Source organism: Colletotrichum phormii (genome assembly GCF_030913505.1).
Source record: "Colletotrichum phormii strain CBS 102054 chromosome Unknown BDP81scaffold_16, whole genome shotgun sequence".
Taxonomy (NCBI): domain Eukaryota; kingdom Fungi; phylum Ascomycota; class Sordariomycetes; order Glomerellales; family Glomerellaceae; genus Colletotrichum; species Colletotrichum phormii.
The window spans coordinates 1,077,284-1,097,317 of NW_026851458.1; the positions used below are offsets into that span (position 1 = coordinate 1,077,284).

A 20,034-nucleotide genomic window follows, 5' to 3' on the forward strand; every position below is an offset into this window, starting at 1 on the left:
TTACCTTACGCCATATGGAAGGGCCGGCGGTTCTTCAACGTTGACGCCATCTCGAGGAAGGGTAACCGAGGCCGTACCTCTTGGATCACAAACGAGGGCATCTTCGTCTACGAGATCCTTGCCAACGGCGTGAGGGGTAATGCCTACTGGGTTTGCCGACGCTGCGACGAGGCAGGGTTTCTAGACCAGCCCTTCAACGCTAACGCCACATCTGCTGCTGCCAGGCATCTCGAGAACGAGCACTCCATCTTCCGAGGTGGCAAGAAGGCTGGCTATACGTCTTCTGATGAGGCTGACGACCCTGGGCCTCCATCCAAGCGCCACCAATCCTCTTCCTATCGCCATACCTAAGCGGACAACTACCCAGATCGAAGAGCTAGCTGTGGGATTCCTCGTTGATACCAGCAACCCTCTCACAACGTTCAGCAACCAGTACTTGCAGCACATACTCAGCCTATTTAATCACGACGTCAACGCCCAGATCCGGTGGTCGAGATCTAGCCAGAGGGAACAACTTCGACGACTCTACATATCCAAGAAGGAACAGATCGAGACCGAGATACAGAGGGCAATCTCGAAGATCTATATATCGTTTGACTTGTGGACCTCACCTAATCGATACGTTATCGTCGCTATCTATAGCCACTTCATTAACTAGTCGGGTAAATAGACGCAGTACCTCTTAGGTCTCCGCCGCTAACCTGGTGCTTACTCTGGTGAGAATGTTGCTACCACAATATATACTGTTATGAAGGACTGGGACCTACTTAATAGGATTGGTGTGACAGTCTCTGACAACGCCAGTGCTAACGACACTTATATCAAGGCTCTTTACCCATCTCTATCACATTTATATACAGAAACTGACGCTCAACAACGTCGAATTCGATGCTATGGCCACATCCTCAACCTCGTTGGCCGTGCCATCATTCATGGCGTTGATGAGGAGGCATTTGAGGAAGAGTCTGACCGTCTTATTAACGCTGGAAGAGTGAAAGAGGACCTAGCCTACTGGAGGACTAGGGGTCCAGTCGGCAAGCTCCGGAACATCGTCAAGTATATCAGATCATCGTCATAACGTTCTGAGAGCTTCTTAGCTATTAGTAACGAGGCTGCTGATGATGATGATGCCTTTACTCTGTGGGAGGAATCGTCACAAGAGCTGAATCTGATGTTGAGTAACACTATTCGATGGAACTCGATATATAACATGATCAACCGGGCCCTACTCAAACGTACCTAGATCAATGGTTACGTATGCTATACTCTGGGCCTCGAAAATGACGAAGATTATGTCCCAAGTGAGGATATCCTCACTAACGAGGATTGGCAAGTCCTCGTCGAGTTGAATGAGGTTCTCGAGCCCCTCTATAAGCAGACTAAGAGATGTGAGGGCTGGGGCAAGGGTGACGGGCATGGTCGACTCTGGGAGGTTCTGGCAGGCATCGAGTATCTCTTGGATCGACTTGAGGACTGGCGCAAGCTCTACGATACCCTTACTACCGAAGAGATTAACCTCACGGCTACCCAAGTATCCCAAAGTCTTTCATCACAGCTATCTCGACCAGCAAGGGCATCGCATCGATCTGCCAGAACGCCAGTCTCGCAGACCCCATCAATCAACAGTATCCCAACTCATACCCAGTCTGACTATATCGCTACTTCGCAGCAGAGTCAACCGCGCCGCCCCCAGGGTATTAACTTCGACTCTCACGGATACTTACGCCTATCGATTATTAATGGTTGGCAAGTACTTAACAAATATTACCTCAAGCTTGGAGAGTCTCCTCTCTACGCCGCAGCAGTGATCTTACACCCTGGCCGGGGCCTACGATGGCTCAAGAAGCGTTGGAACACCCCAGAGACGCGAGGATGGCTTCATGACGCCCAGGAAGGACTTCGAGACTATTGGGAACAATGGTATGCCGAGATGACTACCCGTCCTAAAGAATCAACCTATCCAGAGCCTCCTCCAAAGCCTCCGCGAGGCTCTTTTGTATCGATCGCAGTTCCTCCGAGGGTTGAAGACTCTGACTATCGTCAATGGTTAAAAAGCAGCCTCCATGACGCTACTATCGACGAGGTTGACGAGCTGGATCGATACTTCACCCTCTCAGTTGCCCAGCCCGTCGACGATCCTATTCAGTGGTGGATTTCACATCAACAGACCTTCCCAACGCTCAGTAAACTTGCCCTCGACGTCTTTGCTATCCCAGCGATGGCGACCGACTGCGAGAGGGCATTCAGCCTTGCCAAACTTACGCTGACGTCACAGAGGCTATCCATGAAACCATCACTGCTTGAGGAGACACAATGCCTCCAGAACTGGGTTCGAGGGGGCAGCGTTGCTGTTGGTGGGCATTACTTCAAGCGGAAGGGTTGACGGAGGGCAGGATGACATCAGAACATCAGATAATGTAAGTTTCTGACGCATAGAGACATCGTGAGAGCTTCACTGACTTCCTAAATAGGTAATATTAATCAATTCAATCCAAGCCAGTCAAATCAAGCAAGCTTCTTGTGAAAAATCAGTCAATCAGACAAGCCCGTCACCCAAGCTTGGCTTGATTGATTGGTATGCAGCGCTGTACAAGTACGACCCTTCGCTTCCCGCGGCAATCATCTTCACAGTCTGCTTCGGTCTGTCCGCAATTGGTCATGCCTTTCAGATCGTGAAGACTCGAACATGGTACTTCATCCCATTCTTGTTCGGTTGTCTTGGTAAGAAATTTCGAGTATACCCCTGTCTTCTTGACACCACTAACATGTACACCCCTTCAGTCGAGATCATCAGTTATGCTGCACGCGCGATCAATGCTACGGAGAGCCCCGATTGGTCTAGAGGTCCATACATCATCCAAGCTCTGCTGTTACTTCTTGGACCCCCCCTCCTATGCAGCATCGATCTATATGATCTTCGGACGATTGATTACGCTGCTTGATGCCGAAAAACACTCGCTCATTCGAGTCAAGTGGATCACCAAGTTGTTCCTGCTTGGAGACATCGTATCGATTGCTGGTCAAGCTATTGGTGAGAGATGAAGACTATCATGGTGTATGAAACCCGGATGGCTAACAGTTTCCTGAAGGTGGCGGCTCACTTGCGAGCGCTGGTACAATGTTTCTCACACCACCGAGACAAGCCACTACTTGCGCAAGTAAGGCTTCTAATCATCAAACGCAATCGACTTCCACTTCTGCGAACCATTGAGTTTCATCAGATTAACTTCACGAGAAATGTAATGGTATTAATGGCGGGTGGGAACACCTTTGGGGTCATGATGGGTTGGGGAGTTTCATAGACAGAGCCGAGGTTTGTGAGTAGGGAGTTGCCTGAATTCGTTTTGTTTCCGAGCCGTTGAAGTCATTCTGGTCACATGTCGTTTCGAGGGATATAGATAGAGATTGCATGTTTGCTAGTAAAGAATGATCTGCGTTTACCATACTAATCCGATACCCAACTCTTACCATGATACAATTGTCAAGTGATGTGACAAGAAATCCCCGATGCATCCATAGCAAGCTGTCTTACTCCACCTGTTTCTTGGGAGCTATCAACATGGGATGACGGTCTGGACCGCCTCGGGTCAGTGCCACTGGCAGCTGTTCAAACATGGAGTGGTGAACTTTGTCCTCTCGGCGCAATATGGAGGAAAGCTTGATTATCCCCGACTTGGCAAGTCAGCTCCCGACACTTACTTGGAGACAATGGACGTCGGACTACATACTGGGCCCTCACATCGTGTGACTTGGCATGCCAAGTACAATTAGGGCTACAAGAGACCACGGTGTTGCGGCTGTTGCTTCATCTCGATCAGCAGCTGATCACTCTGCGTCAGGAAGCTCCTCCCGTGCTCATAGCTTCCGGGACCATAGCTCCTCAAGGCTTGGCCTTCATACTGGCTCTGGGAGAAACTTGGGGATTAAAGTTGAGAAAGCCGCTTGCAACTTGCCGAATTACTAGTCCAGTCGATGCGTCTGAGCTCTCGTGGGATGCCTTGAGTCTCAAGGATGAACCTATCATGGAAGTAGACTCTGACATCTCTCGGTATCCTACGAAGCTGCCAATGAAACGTTGGGCCTGACAGCTTTCTAGTCACGTTCTTCCGCGTAAAACTACCAACTCAACATCGCTTATTTATTAATAGCAATAAGTACTGTGAGGGCATTCGGAACGGCCCGTTAAGCTTTCCAAGGTGAAACAGCCAACGGGGTGGACCCCAGAATGACGTTGCATGCCTGAAAGGCCAAGCCCCTGAATAACCTAATTCCTCTGCTGGCTTCCCACCAAGGCAAGGTGGCTAGTGTTGCCCGAGAAGTTGGGAATGGAGACGAACCATGCTGGTGGGATGAGGCTAGAGTAGAGACGCATTCGGGCATCAATAAGACACCGCCCGGACGTGATTTCCGCTCCGTCGGAACCGATTGCAACGGAGCTCCAACTCTACTCCCCGAGTCACCCTTCATCGGCACCACTAAGCCGGGATGATGGCACGGGGAACGTGGCGCAGGACTGACAGCTCTGGCCAAGGGCCCCTTGCTGCGCTGGATTCCGCCTTGAGGTGCACTCAAAAAGTCGCCGCCCCCAAATTTGCCAAGACTGCTAGCTATCTAATTTTACACCAAAATGTTTGATTTCCCCGCAACTGAGCGAGTAAGATTAATACCAGACTTGCCTCTTCATCACATGAAGCTAACCGCCGCCGCTTGTCACATCGCGATGTCTTGGCATTTTTGCTGCTTGGCCCTCGCGCCGATTTCCCGATCAACTGTGAAAGGCAAAGAGGCGCTTGGCTTGGCACTCGCCACATCGATGGATTTTGCCTTTCCATGGACTCAACTAAAGCTACAATCGCGGCTATTATCAGTCCTTCTAGGCGCTGTTTCAATTATCGTGGAAAGTTGCTGCCAAGACCATTTCGACTTGGCAGGCCTTCATTCACAACCTAGCAATTAACTAGACTCCTGAAGTCAGCGCATGCAGATCAGCATCGTCTATGTCATGAGGTTTCTTGGCGACAAAATAAGATTTGCTAGCCAAGGCAGATTTTCAACTGAGGCAGACAACACCACGAGCCTGCTGCCTCGGCGCCGCGTGTGCAACATCTCCAGTCGGTAACCAACATGTGAGACCATTGAACGATGGACCATCCTGCTATGCATGGTCAGTGAACATTGGGTATGATCCACGATGCTGGTGATCAAAACCTGCACGCTCGACTATGACGCTGAGAACGCTTGGGTCTCGTGCTGTTGGAACAGCAAAGGCTGATAAGGAGTAATAGGCAGGTACCATGGGCTGGCTGGCACCTGCCCTGGGCGAAGTGGGACAACTGGCTTAGTCATCACGGCCGGATAAAGGTGGGGCAACCACACAGGCCGTCACTACCTACTTCGACCGACTCCTGCCTACAATGTAAGATAGAACAACAACAAGACAAGAACAAGCAATAGGATCACCAACAGACGAGTGATAATTGCTACCACTATTTGTCGTATACGACCCCGTGAACCAACACGTGCCTACCCGAGAACAACTGACAAGCTCCATGGTGATGTAAAAGTCCTACTCTAGCAGACATTTGCATCAGTATGCGGATGTACTCATTCTGTTGGTATCACAGGCGTGATACATTTCCTCATGAGGGTGTATCTTCGGCAACAATCACGTCGATGTCCGTGATAATTGCTGTTGTTCTTCTTCCTATTTACATTGTGGGCAGAAATTATCGCCTACCCATCCAGTATATTGCACGAAGAACCGCCGTACCTCGGCGCTATGGCCGATTACCGGGACCGTGGACGATCCGGGACCACTACCGCCCCCGATAGGCCTGGCCGAAGCCTATTGGTACGCCCTGATCAGAGACCCGGGTGCCTTTGAGAAGTTCGAGCGTGTGACGCGCTACTATGAGGCTCACTCTCTGCAAAGATAGCGAGCCCGAGATCCCGCGCCTCACAACTCTCTCACACACCCACCGACGCCTTGAGGCCCCGGCCTTACCACACCCCTCTCTCTTCCTTCCTCCTTTATCTTCTATATAAGAAAATATAAGAAAACAGAAAAATGCTCGCGTAGGCAAATATGCCTCCGAGGGCCGGTTACTTGTTGCGGCAACGCCGTCTGTGGACGGCGTAGGGCTGCTAGAGACCCATTCGCTTCTGCCGAGTCAGGGACCCCCTGCTGGCGTGCTTTTTGGAACTGAACGGACCCTGGGGATTAGATATTAAACTCCACTGCTCTAGGCACGAGAAGAAAAGTGTACATTATAGACTGCCTGACTTGTCGTACGCTACAATGGCGGCACGGCACATCATATGCCCAAAGGGCGCTCTGGTTGATCGGAGCTTAGTTACATAGATAGCTGGGCACCTGTCCCTGATGATGTAAAACACCACTACTACTACTACTAATACATTGTGGGCAGGGGCCGATCGAAGTAGGTGGGGACGGCCTGGGTGGTTGCCCCTCCTTAACCGGCCGTGATGACTAAGCCGGTTGTCCCACTTCGCCCAGGGCAGGCGCCAGCCAGCCCACGATACCTGCCCATTGCTCCTTATCAGCCTTACCGTTCCGACACATTCAATTAGCAGTGCTGAAGTAATTGACGTTCTTCGGATCAAACAAGGATAATCTACTGTGACTTATTTGATGACTTGTCATGCTGCAAACGCCATGATACTGTCATAGATGGACTCCATAAGGTGCTTAGACTTGCATGCAATTTTTAGTTCAGTACTTTACTTGGGGAAAAATGACTACAAGCCAAAACACGACAACAAGTGACAGTCAAAGGCATCGCAAGTTAGGGATGAGCACCTCGCCCCGCAATCTTGTTGTTGCAAGGCAATGAGTCTTCGCGCACGTCTTGCTAAAGACCGCCGACGTGGGAGTCTGGAGACCAGAGTGTACAGTGTCTACAGCGCAAATTGAAACATGAACATTTGAGAGGCTCAACATTAGCTAGCTTCGCCCATACCCATGGCTTAGTTACACGTGATTCTAAGGGGACCTAAGTAGGTATCTTGCTGTAAGACTAAGATGGTCTTCATGTCAAGAACTCCACATTCAGAAAAAGCAATTCGTGGTACATCGGCTTGAGTGATGTGTGCTATCACTGTAAAAGACTCGAAATCGGTAGTAGGCTATAAATAATTGAAGCAGACTCATTGATTACTATATCATCCCTGATCCCTCAAGAAATAACCTTCGATGAGACACTTGCCAGGTAATACTAGTTCGCCGGTTCGGGTTTTCTGGCATTACAGTATGTGGCCATTACTCTACCTGCTGTCCGTGTCCACTCGAGTCTGCAATCAAGGTAGTCTAACCAGCCTGTGGATGGGCGGTTTTAAGTCTGTCTAAAGTCTGAGTAAAGAGCTCCTACCTAGGCATTGCATGTAGGACCACAGGTCAAGGAAAGCCGAGAGCCTTGACTGAGACTCAAAATCTATGACGCCACCTGGACAGTTTCGACAGCAATTCTTTAGGCTTGACAGGGCGGCAAATTAGCCGTACATATATTTACTACACTGCAGTGCATAGCCTTGCGACCACTCACGGAGAGAGTCGTCATTCTCGTCAGAGGTGTTGTTCTCGTTTTCGTTCTCGCAGTCTACTATACAGGCGATTGTGCACGCTTTAGCCATCAAAAGCACGAGGCAGCGCGCAGTCTTTCGTCGCATCGCTGTTTAGCAACACTAAGCCTGGGCGATTACTACTAAAAACTGAGTTTACGGTCTCCATCGCAAAACGACGATGGTAGGATTTCCGCATCAGACTTAGCCCGGCTTTTACTTTTCACGGACTCTTACCGACCATACTTTCCGAGCCAGCGGAGCTTTGGCAAGGTAAACACGGCTTACTCAAGTTGAGCTGAGGAACATTCAGTCATACCATGGAATTAGCTGCGTATCTCCAAACCTCAGCAGGACACTAATGAGCTATGTTGTGGCTCAGTCTCAGTTCCGGACCCATCGGCGAATCTAAGAATCGGACCTTGACACGATCAGCATGCGCATCCATCTGCGAAACTCCATCCGCTGCTCTTAGCCGCTCTCGAGATTCTGCGTCAAGTCCATGGGATAGCCCAGCCAGCGAACTTCCCCTCCAGGCTGGCAGTCCCAGCCGTCTTGTTTCAATGATCGAAAAGAGGCAGAACAAGCAGCCACCTAATAATGCCGCCATCGGAAGAGATAGAAACCCCCAACGCACGCGAATGTGGACTACCCACTGCTGCGTCTTACCTTCCAAAGGCTCATCTTCCAACGATAGATCACGTATGTACTTTGTTAAACCAGCAGCTGCTGCCTCGAAAATTGCTGTGAAATTCCGGCATGTCCCTAAGCTGGTGATTACGTTGCGCTATTGTTGTGGAACCTGAGGGGATCGACGTAACGGTGGATATACTAGCTGCTTCTTGCTCAAAGGGCTTGGCCGACGGGCAAACTGATTTGCAAACGCGCCAGTGATGCTTCCGGCTGTATTTTGTGAGATATTGAAACGTAAGCTATTATCTGTGTTCAGACCAGTGGCGCTGCGATACTCCTCCGGTGAAATCAATAGTTGGAGGTCGGTTCGGTTGAAGTCTGACTTGTCGTAGTTCAAGGTGTGATTTGTGTACTCGTTGTATGCCTTTGACAGCTGGGCCTCGTCAGGTTTCTGAGAGAGAAAAGAATCGAGGTTTCGACTAGCATAGGAACCTAGAATAGTCTCCTTCAAGGCACCTTGTTTGACCGTGGTTTGATACACATTGGTACAGAAGTATAGAGCACACTCTTGTGCTGTAATGGCTTTGTCTTCCCAGACCTGCTTGCCTTCTCGGAAGTCGTTGCTAGACTCCATCATTGCGAAGGATATTATGAGAGATTTCATGTCGCGGAAGCTGACTGTTTCTGATGGCTGGGTTGTTGCTTTTGCTGTCAATTCTGTATTCACAATCGTTTCATTGTCTTTCTTCAAGGCTGCTACGGCGGCCCCATCAATATTTGATATGTTCATGCCGAGCGCCGGGATCTCGTACTTGACGTAGCCAGCCGTGATGTTAGGTATCGGATATATTGAGCCTGAGGAGATGAAGTCCACCATTGTAAGGCTGTCATCTTCAGCTTTCAATAGATTAGTCCTTCCGGTTGACTTGACAATGTGCTTTGAGATATCGCTGCATGAGCTGCATGTTGCTAAAGATGTATAAGGCGGCCAGGTGCAGTTGCCTGAGGGGCAAGTGAATGCCGCCCTCTGGTTTTCGGCGGAAATGAGATTCGAGAAACCAGCCCACATTGCAGCGAGAGCACCGAAATCATGCTGTGAAAACATTGAGATGCCAGTAATTGCTTCTCCTGGAAAGTCGGGCACCGTTAGTGCGACTGCAGCCCCTGAGATACTGATATGAGAGCCGATGTCAAGCCTACCAGTCCTTCCAATTGTTGCTTTGGCGACAGGGTCTGAGAACGAGATTTCTTCGCCCTCGAAGTCGATTATGGCCTGTAGAAATGGCTCAAAGCCCACCAGAATGACGGTCGATAAGGCCCCGAGAGCAATCCAGTGTCTGAAAAGGATGATGTATTAGTCAAGTTCTTTGAGGGTTGCCAAGTAATCAGGTCAGAACTTATATGGAGACATACCTCAGCTTCGACCACCATAGAAGCCTGACACTTCCCCAGGGACCACGGCTGGCTTCTTCAAAGCGATCGAAGACCATGATAGTATCATCCCGTTTCCTGTACCAATTCCACTTCCCTTGACTGATACATGCGCTCACAGCGAACGCTAGTGTTGCTCTTGAAGTAGCTCCGAGAATTGACACCACGGTGTTAAAGGAGAAGAGGAATGACCAGGATGATAGAGGCTTGTCGTTGTAGAGAAGGAGAAGGATGGCAATAGCGACGAGAGCAGAAATACTAAGAGTGACTGCGAGAATTTCCAGTATCCAGTGATACTGGCTAGTTGGCAAAATAGTGGTTGCCTTTCTCAATAGGTTTCTGCTAGAGGTCTGGCTCGCATACTCCATCGTCGCATTTTCGTCAAGATCAGTGGACGACACAGACTTCAGATGCAGCAGCGGCTTTCTCTTGATGTGAAGCCGGCTGCGCGAGCCGTGAAGCTCATCATTCGCTTCGTCGGCGATGGAGAGCTGCTCCACGGGAGCGTGGTATCCGGTAGGGGCATCATCTAACTCAAACGAGCTTCTGTGTTGAGCTGGTAGAGGTCGTTGATATGTCGACATCTTGTGGCCGTGCAAGAACCAAAGACTTTTGCCCTCGCAATAGTCGAGGAAGGGTTAAGCTTAAAGCCTAGGGGAGATAAAGATAAATTGTAGGAAAATTGTAAAAGATCTGCACTTCTAAAATTAAGGCTTAGCTCAAGCCAATCTCTCAGCCACTATGCACGAGTGGTATGTAAGTGCTATGCGCTCTGACATCTTGTAGCATAAGCGCAGCATTTGTTTGGTTCAATTTTGACACCAGCCAGCGGAAAAAGGAAGGCCACACGCCAATGCCAGACTCTGCACAAGTAGACTTAGACATCAGAGACACCGGCCCGTTAGCGCGAGATCGACAATCCTGCAGCTAAATTGGCTGGCTCTCAACTTGCCCCTGAAGCTGACGTTACTCATACTTCTCAGTAGAATGGGCTGTGGTGGCACTTGGCAAGCATGCTGCCTAAACAAACTCGACACAATCAGCATCCCACTGTGACCGAGTCTGACATTGGACAAGGGTAATTACCAGAGCTGAACTTTTGTGACCTTCCTGACAACCAATTGAGTGGATGTTTTCCGGACAGGGGTCGTCAGAAAATGAATGGCAGCGTTGCATCGTAAGCGCTAATGATATGCAGCCAGACCATGGGTTTACGAATTTACTTTTTCGCACTTCATGTCACCCGATCCTATCTGGTGCTGGTTCCTTAAATTGATGCACAGCTATCCTCATCGCGGTTGAAGGCAACCTGGCGAGTTCTTTATTGTCTTCAGTATTACAGAGGTCACAATGACAGCTGTGACAGAGAAGTCCAAGATGGTCGTCGTTGCGACGACCGAGAAGAACCCCGCCGACGATGAAGTCAGTCAAATATGGCTCGAAGTACAGAACATGGTCATCCGCATGGCAGGAGGAGACCCATCCAAGATCGACAAGCAGCTTGATATTGATGGAGTTATGCGGTACTTGGAACAGACTCAGGCAGCAGATCAGAAAGCGGCCGACAAACACGGTACCGTCAAGAAAGCATTCAACAGGACTTTGAATTGCATCTCCAAAGTTGGAGGTATCATTGCTGATGGCGCTTCATATGTGAGGTCTTCTAGTATCATCAGACCGAGATGTTTGGTACTAATCCATGGCATTTCTTGTTTAGGCCTTCGCACCGGCAAACACCTGTTTCAATGCTCTCACGTTTGTGATTGGGGCATGGCAGTCATACTCGGCGGTTTTCGAGAGCCTCGCGGAACTGCTTGAGAAGTGTGCCCAGTTTCTTGAGCGTCTGCCATACTATGATCGCATGGATGCGTCTCTGAGAAAGGTGGCCTGCTGTCAACTCAAACTGTTCATCGACGTTTGCGATCGCACTCTTCAGCTTAAGCCGAAGAGACGCAAGATCGAGATGTTCTTCCGCCAACTTTTCTTAGACGACGACTTCATCAAGGACCTACTAGGCCAGATGGAAAACTTGACCGCCAGGGAGCATAGACTCGTTTCTGCTCAGTCACTCAAGGCTGGTCAAGACGCTGCCAAAGCCTCAAAAGAGAGTGTAACCAAACTTGACACTCTCATTGAGAGCAGTATGGCGCAGAAGCAAGACAAGTTGGATCAGCATTTCAATAGCAAGGTCCAAGAAGTTTTCTTCGGCAAAAACGCTAAAGACTTCGACACATGGGACGCCGCGTTGCGGAAGAACAAGAGCTTGCTAATCAACGGCACCGGGGAATGGCTGGACGAGGATGCCCTGTTCACCTCGTGGATGATGGGCAGCAGCGAAGCGAGTCCGATTCTCGGGATTGAGGGCGGTGAAGGCTCTGGTAAAACGCTCCTGGCAACTCATATCATAAGTCGACTGCAGAAACACAGGCTGTCGAACAACTCGAAGACCAGATCGGCGGTTGCATACTACTTTCTCGAGGAAGATTCTAAGGACAACTCCAAGGCCACATTCAAGAAAAAGCGTGTCGCCGAAGTGGTGTCCAAAAGTCTTCTGTGGCAGTTGGCTCAGATGGAGCTTCCGTACCTCAAGTCTATCGCTGGCATCTGCGACAAGGTTAACACCGAGGATCCATCGGATATCTGGAACCAACTATTGCTGGAGAACGAAGACCGCTCCGGCATTGAGAGCACGTTCTTCATCGTTATGGACGGACTCGGCGACAATATCAATGGGCTCGCTGGTCTTTTGCAGAGAATTTCAGCAGACACACCTCGTCTGCGCACACGTGTGATTATAACGGGGAACCAGCATACGTTTGACATGCTCGAGGAAGCGGGAGACATGAGGATCACCAGAATGAAACTCGGCATGCGGAACTCCATTGACATTGAGCTATACATCATAGCCAGAATGGACGCAATGGAAAATCTGAAAGACGTCAGCCGAGCTGGAGTTGCCGAGATTAGAACAATGATACTAGGAAGGCTCACATTTGCGACCTCCGGCGACTACTACATTACTAATTCTACTCTGAGCGCCATCGAGGGCGTCGACTCTTTGTCCGAGATTGAACAATGCTTAGACCAAGTCGGCAGCGCTAGGCCGAAGCAGATTCTTGCAGACATCAAGAAACTCAATCTGACACTCAAGCCGGCCGAAATTGATGAGGTCAACGAAGTCATTCTATGGACCAAGTGGGCAATAAGATGGATGTCGCCACTTCAATTAGAAGCTGCCATAAGGCTGAACACAAATTTGGAGTCATCCAGCCAGGCTTCTCTTCGATCTCTGGAATCCAAGATCCGGGAGAAGTACCCCCTGCTCTTCCGAATTGACGAAAGCCGGAACATCCACTTTAGTGCGGAAGAGATGAGAGAGATTATACCCATGAAGAGCTATCGACCGAACACCACAGACCATGGGAGCGATGAGCAGATTTCACCGGCGGAAATTAAAATCGTCAAACATTACCTCTCAACGGTCTGCCCAGCAGATGTCTACGACAAATTCGGCTTCGAAGACTTTTTCGCGCAAAAGTTGGAACGCAAGACCAAGTATATTTGCCAAGATGACGACAATGCTAACATCGTCCTATCCATAAGGTGCATGCGTAGTATCTTGGATGAGGAGATCAACAAGACACCTGGCGCGATCAAGTTTCTTTTTTACGCAGTAGAGTACCTTTTCTGGCACCTGGACAACACAGACCTCTCTCGAGCTGATCGCGATCTCAAAGCACAAGCGGGAGAGCTTTTGGCTCGTGTCTTCGCAGAGGAATCTGCAATCAAAGCCCTCATTTCAAGAGACTACGGCCCTGAAAATGACGCCGCGTACGTGATAGACATTGACTTCATGCCTTTCAACTGGAAGAGCTGGGTTTTCACAAACAATGGCGCGGATCTTATTAACAGATGGTCCAACGACTCAATGGTGACGTCGAAGCTTCCCGAACAACAAGACGGCCCGAAGTCACTTGCCAAATTTCATGGCATCAATGGGCCTAGCTGGTATGAGACGGCCGCTAGAATTACTGTCAAGGAGTTTCTCAACGACAAAAATTACGGAAATGCCATGGCAGATGCGTTTTCACTTCTTTTCGGGCTGATCAAGCGGGTGAGTACTCTTGACTCTTTGAAAAACTTCTTTGCAGACGGCACCTCTCGCCTGAACACGAATTCGCTGAACATGGCAGTTGGAGCAAAATGAGCTTCATCCCGCAGCTACCACAAGAGACGAAATTGATGACGAAGAATTTTGGAGACCAACTATGGCCACAGTCGAAGTGGTCGAGACATGGGCAAAGAAGCAGCTCGGCATCAAAGAAGACGACGCCCACTGGGAGGCTCAAATGGCGAGATTACTCTGGTATCTGGAGCGACCAGAGAATGGCATCACAAAGGAAGACTGCGAGAAGAGGGCACGCAGAGCGGTCGAACTCAGCCCTGACGATTGGTTTGCTTCTTACAATCTGACCCGATCATTAGAAGAAGATCGCGATGCCGAGGCAATTGCGATTCTTGAGCCCATTGTTGAGAAACTATCGAAAGGTGCGTATGGCACACTCGATGAGCAAGAGGACGAGTCGTTTGGATCAGTACTTGAATCACTGGGCCATCGCTACTGGCTCCTACCCGACAAATCCGGCACAAAAAAGGCATTCGATCTCTATATCCAGTCCCTGGACCATTCTCAGGCTGGGGGCTGGACCCACCACAACATCATTGCTGAAAAGCTTGGTCGACACAGAGAATGGAGCTTAATCATCAAGTATCTCGAAAAACTCCACTCGTTTGACGTGGCTGGCATGAACTTGGCCAGTAGAGTCCTCTACGAAGGAACAATCGACAAAACCCGGGAGTTTTGGTACGCGATATGGAATGCATGCTACCGCACTAACCGCTGGGACTTGCTCGCAGAGATTTGGAGGGGTATCAATAAAAAGTCTAGCGACCAGGAACGAGACCCATACTGGATCTACTGCACAAACATGTGGTATGCCATCGGCTTGATTCGTCGACCTGGACATGAGGATGAAGGCATGATGATGTTGGAAGGTATCTTCAGGGAGAACTCTATGAATGAACAAGTCTCATTCCTGCAATTCGACCTTGCTTCCAATCTTCTGGTCACCTACAATAACAGGGCTTTCGCCGAAAGTGCCTCTGCCGATACCAGAAACATCTACGTCACCAAGACAGAGAGCTTGCTGAAGGGCTTTGATGACAGCTGTGCGATACCTGATCACTGCCTGCTTCAATTAGCCCGATTCTTCACCCAAAATGAAGAGCGAGACCGCGCCAGGGACTTTGCTGCGAGCTTCACAGCTCAGAGGCTCGAAATGTTGTCCGACGAAGACGTCAGCAATGATTATGATTCGTTCCGCGATCTAGCTCTCTTGTTCATCGCATTCAATGATGAGGCCAGCATAGTGGCATGCTGGGAGATGATGGCTGTGTCAAGACTAGCTGAGCAAGAAGAGTATGAGCGCAAGATGGAAGAATGGCGCAAGCAAGAGGAGCGACAGTGTCGTCTTGAGGATGCAGCCGCTGCGGAGAGAGATGCCAGCAAGAAGACCGAAGCGCAGACGACCGACCAGACGATCGAAAGTCCGAAAGAAGAGAGCCCGAAAGAACAGAGCCCGAAAGAACAGAGCCCGAAACACAGCACGGAAGAGACGGCAGGGGAGGGAGAAGTGAAAGACATCAACGAAGGAACAGCAAAGGGGCCTTTGGAGGAATTGAAGGAGGCCGAAACTAAGCCATGGCTCGATTTGCCGGAGCTTCCCGAGAACTCGATCTTCATCTGCTCAGAGCAATGCGGGTTCAAGACCAATATTCCAACCGGGATCTGGTTCTGCACAACTTGCATCATTGGCCCTGGCCTTTGCGATTCATGTTACGCCGACATCGAGACCAACGGGGTCAAGGGCATTACATGCGGCAAAGACCACAAGTTTTTCCAGATGCCTCCGTGCAGTGAAGCCTCAATCGAAGAGATCCCGGTTGGTCACATCAGGGTCGACGGCGAGCTTGTCGCATTGGAAGCGTGGAAAGAAATAGTGAGTGCCAAGTACGGGCCCTCTGTGGAAGACGTAGTCGAGACAGGTGAGAAGAAGGAAGGGTTTTAGGAATGAGTAGTGCGTGGGGCGAAGAGTAGGATGAGTAAAAGAATGAGTAAGAGGAAGAGTAGGAAGAAGAAAGGGGGGCAGTTTTATTCCAAAGTGCTCCTGTTCACGTCGCGAATCGCCTTGCAGTTTCTTGAGTTTAGTCTCGTTACACATTACACTAGTCCTGGTATCTACGCTATCAAATTCGAACATGTTTCTCCCTCTAGCAAACGCCAGCGGGAACGGTGAAGCCGTCACGACGGGCAGAAGAGCTGTAGACAGCATCGGAACCCAGACCACGCTTGGCGAAGGCGGTCCAGAGCTCGCAAAGGTTGTCTCCGCCGGTGAGAGCAGTGTCGGCATCGAGGATGGCGTCACGAGCCTGGATGAAGTTGGGAGAGCAGGGTTGACTAGTCTTGTTAGTCTCGTTCTTAGGGGGAGTGGCAGTAATGGGGATACATACAGGGCCATGCCGTCAAGGACAAGCTTGAGGGTCAAGTACTTGCCATCGGTGGGGACACCGTTGGCATCGAACTCGGGCTTGGGGCCGTCGTTCTTGCCGTGCTTGTCGATGAGGTTCCAGAGGACCTCGTAGAGAGTGGTAGCCCAGGTCTCACCGATGCGGTGGACGCTGGTGAGGCCGTTGATGGTGGAGTAGGTGTTGGGGGTGGTGGTCATGGAGGTAGAGTAGAGAACGGTACGGATACCGGCGGGGTTGTTGTTGACCCAGGCAGCCATGGCGTAGTCGGTAGCACGGGTGTCGGTGGGCTTGAGACGGATGGCCGTGGCGAAGAAGTCACCCCAGCCCTCACCCATACCGCCGGACTCGACGGCGTTCAAGCAGTTGGAGTTGGCGGGACCACCGGTCAAGCGGGTGGACAGACCGTGAGTGTACTCGTGGATGACGACGCCGGCCTCGAAGCTGCAGTCGCGGCGGGGGGTCGACTGGGTCCAGAGGTACATGCGCATGCGGCCGTTGGTGCCATCGGGGGGAGTGAGGAAGTTGGCATTGTTGGTTCCGGAGCCGTCCTGGGCGAAGAGGACGACAAAGTCGTTACCGGCACCGCCCTTGCCCTGGTTATTGATCTGGAAGTTACCGGCGGCCTCGGTGAAGCCGAGAGTGTACAGCAGGTCGTGGTAGTGGTTGGCGGTGTAGTAAAGCTGAGCGATGGAGGCATTAATGTAGGCGGACGGGGTGGCCAGGCTGGTGGTGTACTCGTAGTCGAAGTTGTACGAGGTGCTGGTCGGGCGGTAGTTGGTAAGGTAAGCAGTGCCGCCGCTGGGGTTGGACTGAGCAACGCCGTTGTTGCCACGGGTGGTGGTGTAGTTGGCAGTGCCGTCGCTGTGCCAGGTCAAAGGCGAGGCAGAGATATCCCAGGGGTCGGTGACCAAGACGCGATCGCCCTCGGTGGGATCGTTAACACCCCACGGGTAGACGCGGTAGTTGGCAAGGTCGGAGACGTAGTCGACAACACCTTGGACGGTGGAACCGGTGGCGGCATCGACGTAGGTCAAGAGCCAGTTCTCGGAGATGTCGGTCTCGACACGCCATGAAAGGGAGAGGGTGCCATCAGCCTGGATGAAGTAGACAAGCTTGGCCTCGGGGTCGGAAACGGCACCGGAGGTTCCCTTGATGGCGTAAACCTCAGTACCCTCCTTGGCCTCGGCGGTGGCAGAAGCAGCCTCGACGGGAAGCTGGAGAACATCCTTGGCACCGTTGAGGGCGGCAACGGGGTCCTTGAAGTCACGCTTCGTCAAGGGGCTGGCCTCAGGGAGGTCACCGTTGAAGAAGTTGTTGCCGTAAGAGAAGACCTTTCCATCCTTGCCAATCTTTAGGGAATAAGCTGTTAGTCTAACAGTACTAGGATTTCCTGAGGGAATACTGGTGAGTCTATCTTACGTTGACGTTGAAGTCGGCGTTGTCAATATCAAGACCGTGAACAGTCTGCTTGAAGTTGACGTGGCCAATACCGTTGGTACCAACATAGTTGTCACCAACAACACGGAACTCAGCGTTGGGCGCAAGCTTCTTGACGAGCTCCGTGGCGGTGTCGACGTAGTTGGCACGCTTCAGGAGCGCAATAGGCGGGGTCGCCTCCGTCTGGGTAGCGTTGGTGTAAGAGCCGAGCTGGGGAAGACGGAAGGCCTCGATGTCGACGCCGCGGCGGCCGATGTTGTGGCTGGTGGCCGGGTGGGCAAAGACCTGCGAGGTCGGGCCCAGGAGGCCGATGAGGGCCAGGCTCTTCATGGAGCGGTACATGGCTGCGGACGAAGGACGGGAGAGAGGTAGAGATGGGAGAGGAGGGAACGAGGGGCTGGGGACTTGAGAGTGCCTAACGAGCTCCTTTCAAAACATCAAAAATCGAGGGAAACATGATCGATTTAAGTATCTCGTGATGCTTGAGGCCCTCGGGGGAACGACCGTTCAACTCGAAGAGACCGGTCTCCGACTTTTCCCTTGTGCCCCTCAACGCAGCCAAGGAGCTTCCTCTTCGGAGTTGCATGTTACCGGATGCCCTGCAGAGGCTGAGTTGCAATCAAGCAGTAAGACGGTGAGACCAGGACATGATCGCTAGCTCTTGGTCAAATGGACTACTCCGTAAGACAATTGGAGCTCTATCCGGGAGGTTGTTGGCGATACGGGGTCCACGATACATGGCGAGCGCGACTCGATATGCTTGCGTGATCCGACAGTGGCCCAGGGGCCGCAATCCCCAATGCCAAAGCTTGCGTTTATCGGATCTCTGTGTGAGAGAAGAGGGAAGGTCGTTTTCTTGCAATCCTTGAGACTGGGCAGCGGGAGGGTTACATTAATGCTTCGTTTGCGCCGTTGGCGTCTTGGCGACGGCTTAGCTTGCAGTGATTTCTTGGCGATATGGGGGATTCGGCACTGGGCAGCAGCTGTTCGGGTTGAATTCCTCCATGCTCTGCGTACCAGGAGCGCCATTGCTCTAAAAACGTGTGACGGCGCAGAGAAGACCGAACTTCAAGGGTCCAAGATATCGGATGAACTGCTCGTCATTAGATGTGGTTAGTAAGCTTCTTCTCCAACGTACAATCAATGCGGCTCACAGATGGAGGTCAAGACTAACTAAAAGATAAAAAGAAAGCTTAAGCATAAACCGACTCGTGGTCACGCACAGCGTTGCACCGCGGGGGCTTTCCTCATCGCGTGCCTCTCTCACAAGCGCGGTGAGCGCGAAAGCTCTATCACGTAACAAATAAACTCTGCAAATCATATCGGAGAAAGGCCCCGCAGAGCCCGCAGCGGGATCGATACCTTAAACTGCAGTTCAATCTGCGCCGCTAGCAGATATTCTGCAGGAAAGCTAACTTGGTGGTCCTTTTGTCTGGTCGAGTCAGGCCCCAATGCCGCCGTTTTTTCAGGAACCGCCTTTGATGCAACACTTAGCGCGGGTGAGATTGAGAATGAGGGGCTGAACGGTTCGCTCCATTCTCCGAGTTACTCGTAAGAACCAAAATAACCAATGCTGCTGGACTTTTTGTTAGTGGGGAGTAGGAGGAGGGGGCCTAATCCCGGGAGCTATCAGCAATCGAACAATCATGTTGTCATGACAAGACCTCAGCTGCCAACTCTGGTCAATTCTGCATCTCAACGCAGAAGGTCGGGACCGTCAGGCAGACAAAATGCCCATTTGACAGATTGACATACCTAAACAAAAGAACTTGTTCATGGCGAGGGGTAATTAAGCGCCCATTCGCCGAAATGTTACTACGAATGGAGGAGGTAGTAATCTCAAAGCTTGACTCTTTGGCACTTTGCCCGTGTCACTTTCTTGATAGGGGAGCACATGGCCAGAGCTCGCTGCATGCGGGCGGATACGGGAATGGGAAATCGGGCAGATGAATGATCATCCCGTCGGCTGAGGCATTTCGCCATTCTAGTTCAATCTTTGTATTCGCACAAGATATGACATATCGATTATGAACAGACTCGGCTCTTTGGCCGTCATTAATGATTGGACCTACCATCTGCCTCAAAGTCCAACCCCAAAATCAACGGGTGCTAAAGGGCCAACTCGTCCCTCAGTCCGCGTGATGGTCTCGGCAGATGATGCCTGTATTCCCAGTCAGCATTAGCCGCAGACCTGCTTGTTCGGGGATCGCTCCGCTAGTGCAATGGGACGACCTTATCGATCTGGTCTTCATATCCGGGCGTGCCTTGCATGGACCACCTCGAATTCCTCCGCCTCGAATGTTTGCTCTTTTGCCCCAGCTTAACCCCGAAATCCCCTATTCCCGCATCTGCGCGGTGAGGCAACTT

The 20,034-nt window shown here is 51.0% G+C and overlaps 4 protein-coding genes across 4 annotated transcripts; 2 read left to right on the plus strand and 2 right to left on the minus strand.

The window, feature by feature from the left end:
- The first annotated feature begins 2,630 nt into the window (after positions 1-2,630).
- Positions 2,631-3,519, plus strand: BDP81DRAFT_433737 (uncharacterized protein). The gene is made up of 3 exons (XM_060590890.1): positions 2,631-2,721; positions 2,782-3,031; positions 3,090-3,519. The coding sequence occupies exons 2-3, from the start codon at positions 2,797-2,799 to the stop codon at positions 3,209-3,211; spliced, it is 357 nt and encodes a 118-aa protein (XP_060442738.1). The 5' UTR covers positions 2,631-2,721; positions 2,782-2,796; the 3' UTR covers positions 3,212-3,519.
- A 4,417-nt stretch (positions 3,520-7,936) lies between these two features.
- On the minus strand, positions 7,937-10,010 carry BDP81DRAFT_325763 (uncharacterized protein; the record flags this gene model as incomplete). Its single annotated transcript, XM_060585007.1, is given in 3 exon segments — positions 7,937-8,365; positions 8,381-9,548; positions 9,625-10,010. The coding sequence occupies 3 exon segments, from the start codon at positions 10,008-10,010 to the stop codon at positions 7,937-7,939; spliced, it is 1,983 nt and encodes a 660-aa protein (XP_060442739.1).
- Positions 10,011-10,992: 982 nt separating this feature from the next.
- On the plus strand, positions 10,993-15,770 carry BDP81DRAFT_452046 (uncharacterized protein; the record flags this gene model as incomplete). Its single annotated transcript, XM_060592707.1, has 3 exons — positions 10,993-11,295; positions 11,360-13,756; positions 13,836-15,770. The coding sequence occupies 3 exons, from the start codon at positions 10,993-10,995 to the stop codon at positions 15,768-15,770; spliced, it is 4,635 nt and encodes a 1,544-aa protein (XP_060442740.1).
- Positions 15,744-18,009, minus strand: BDP81DRAFT_354082 (fungalysin metallopeptidase; the record flags this gene model as incomplete). Its single annotated transcript, XM_060586261.1, has 3 exons — positions 15,744-16,159; positions 16,213-17,579; positions 17,650-18,009. The coding sequence occupies 3 exons, from the start codon at positions 18,007-18,009 to the stop codon at positions 15,973-15,975; spliced, it is 1,914 nt and encodes a 637-aa protein (XP_060442741.1). The 3' UTR covers positions 15,744-15,972.
- Between the last annotated feature and the right edge of the window lie 2,025 nt (positions 18,010-20,034).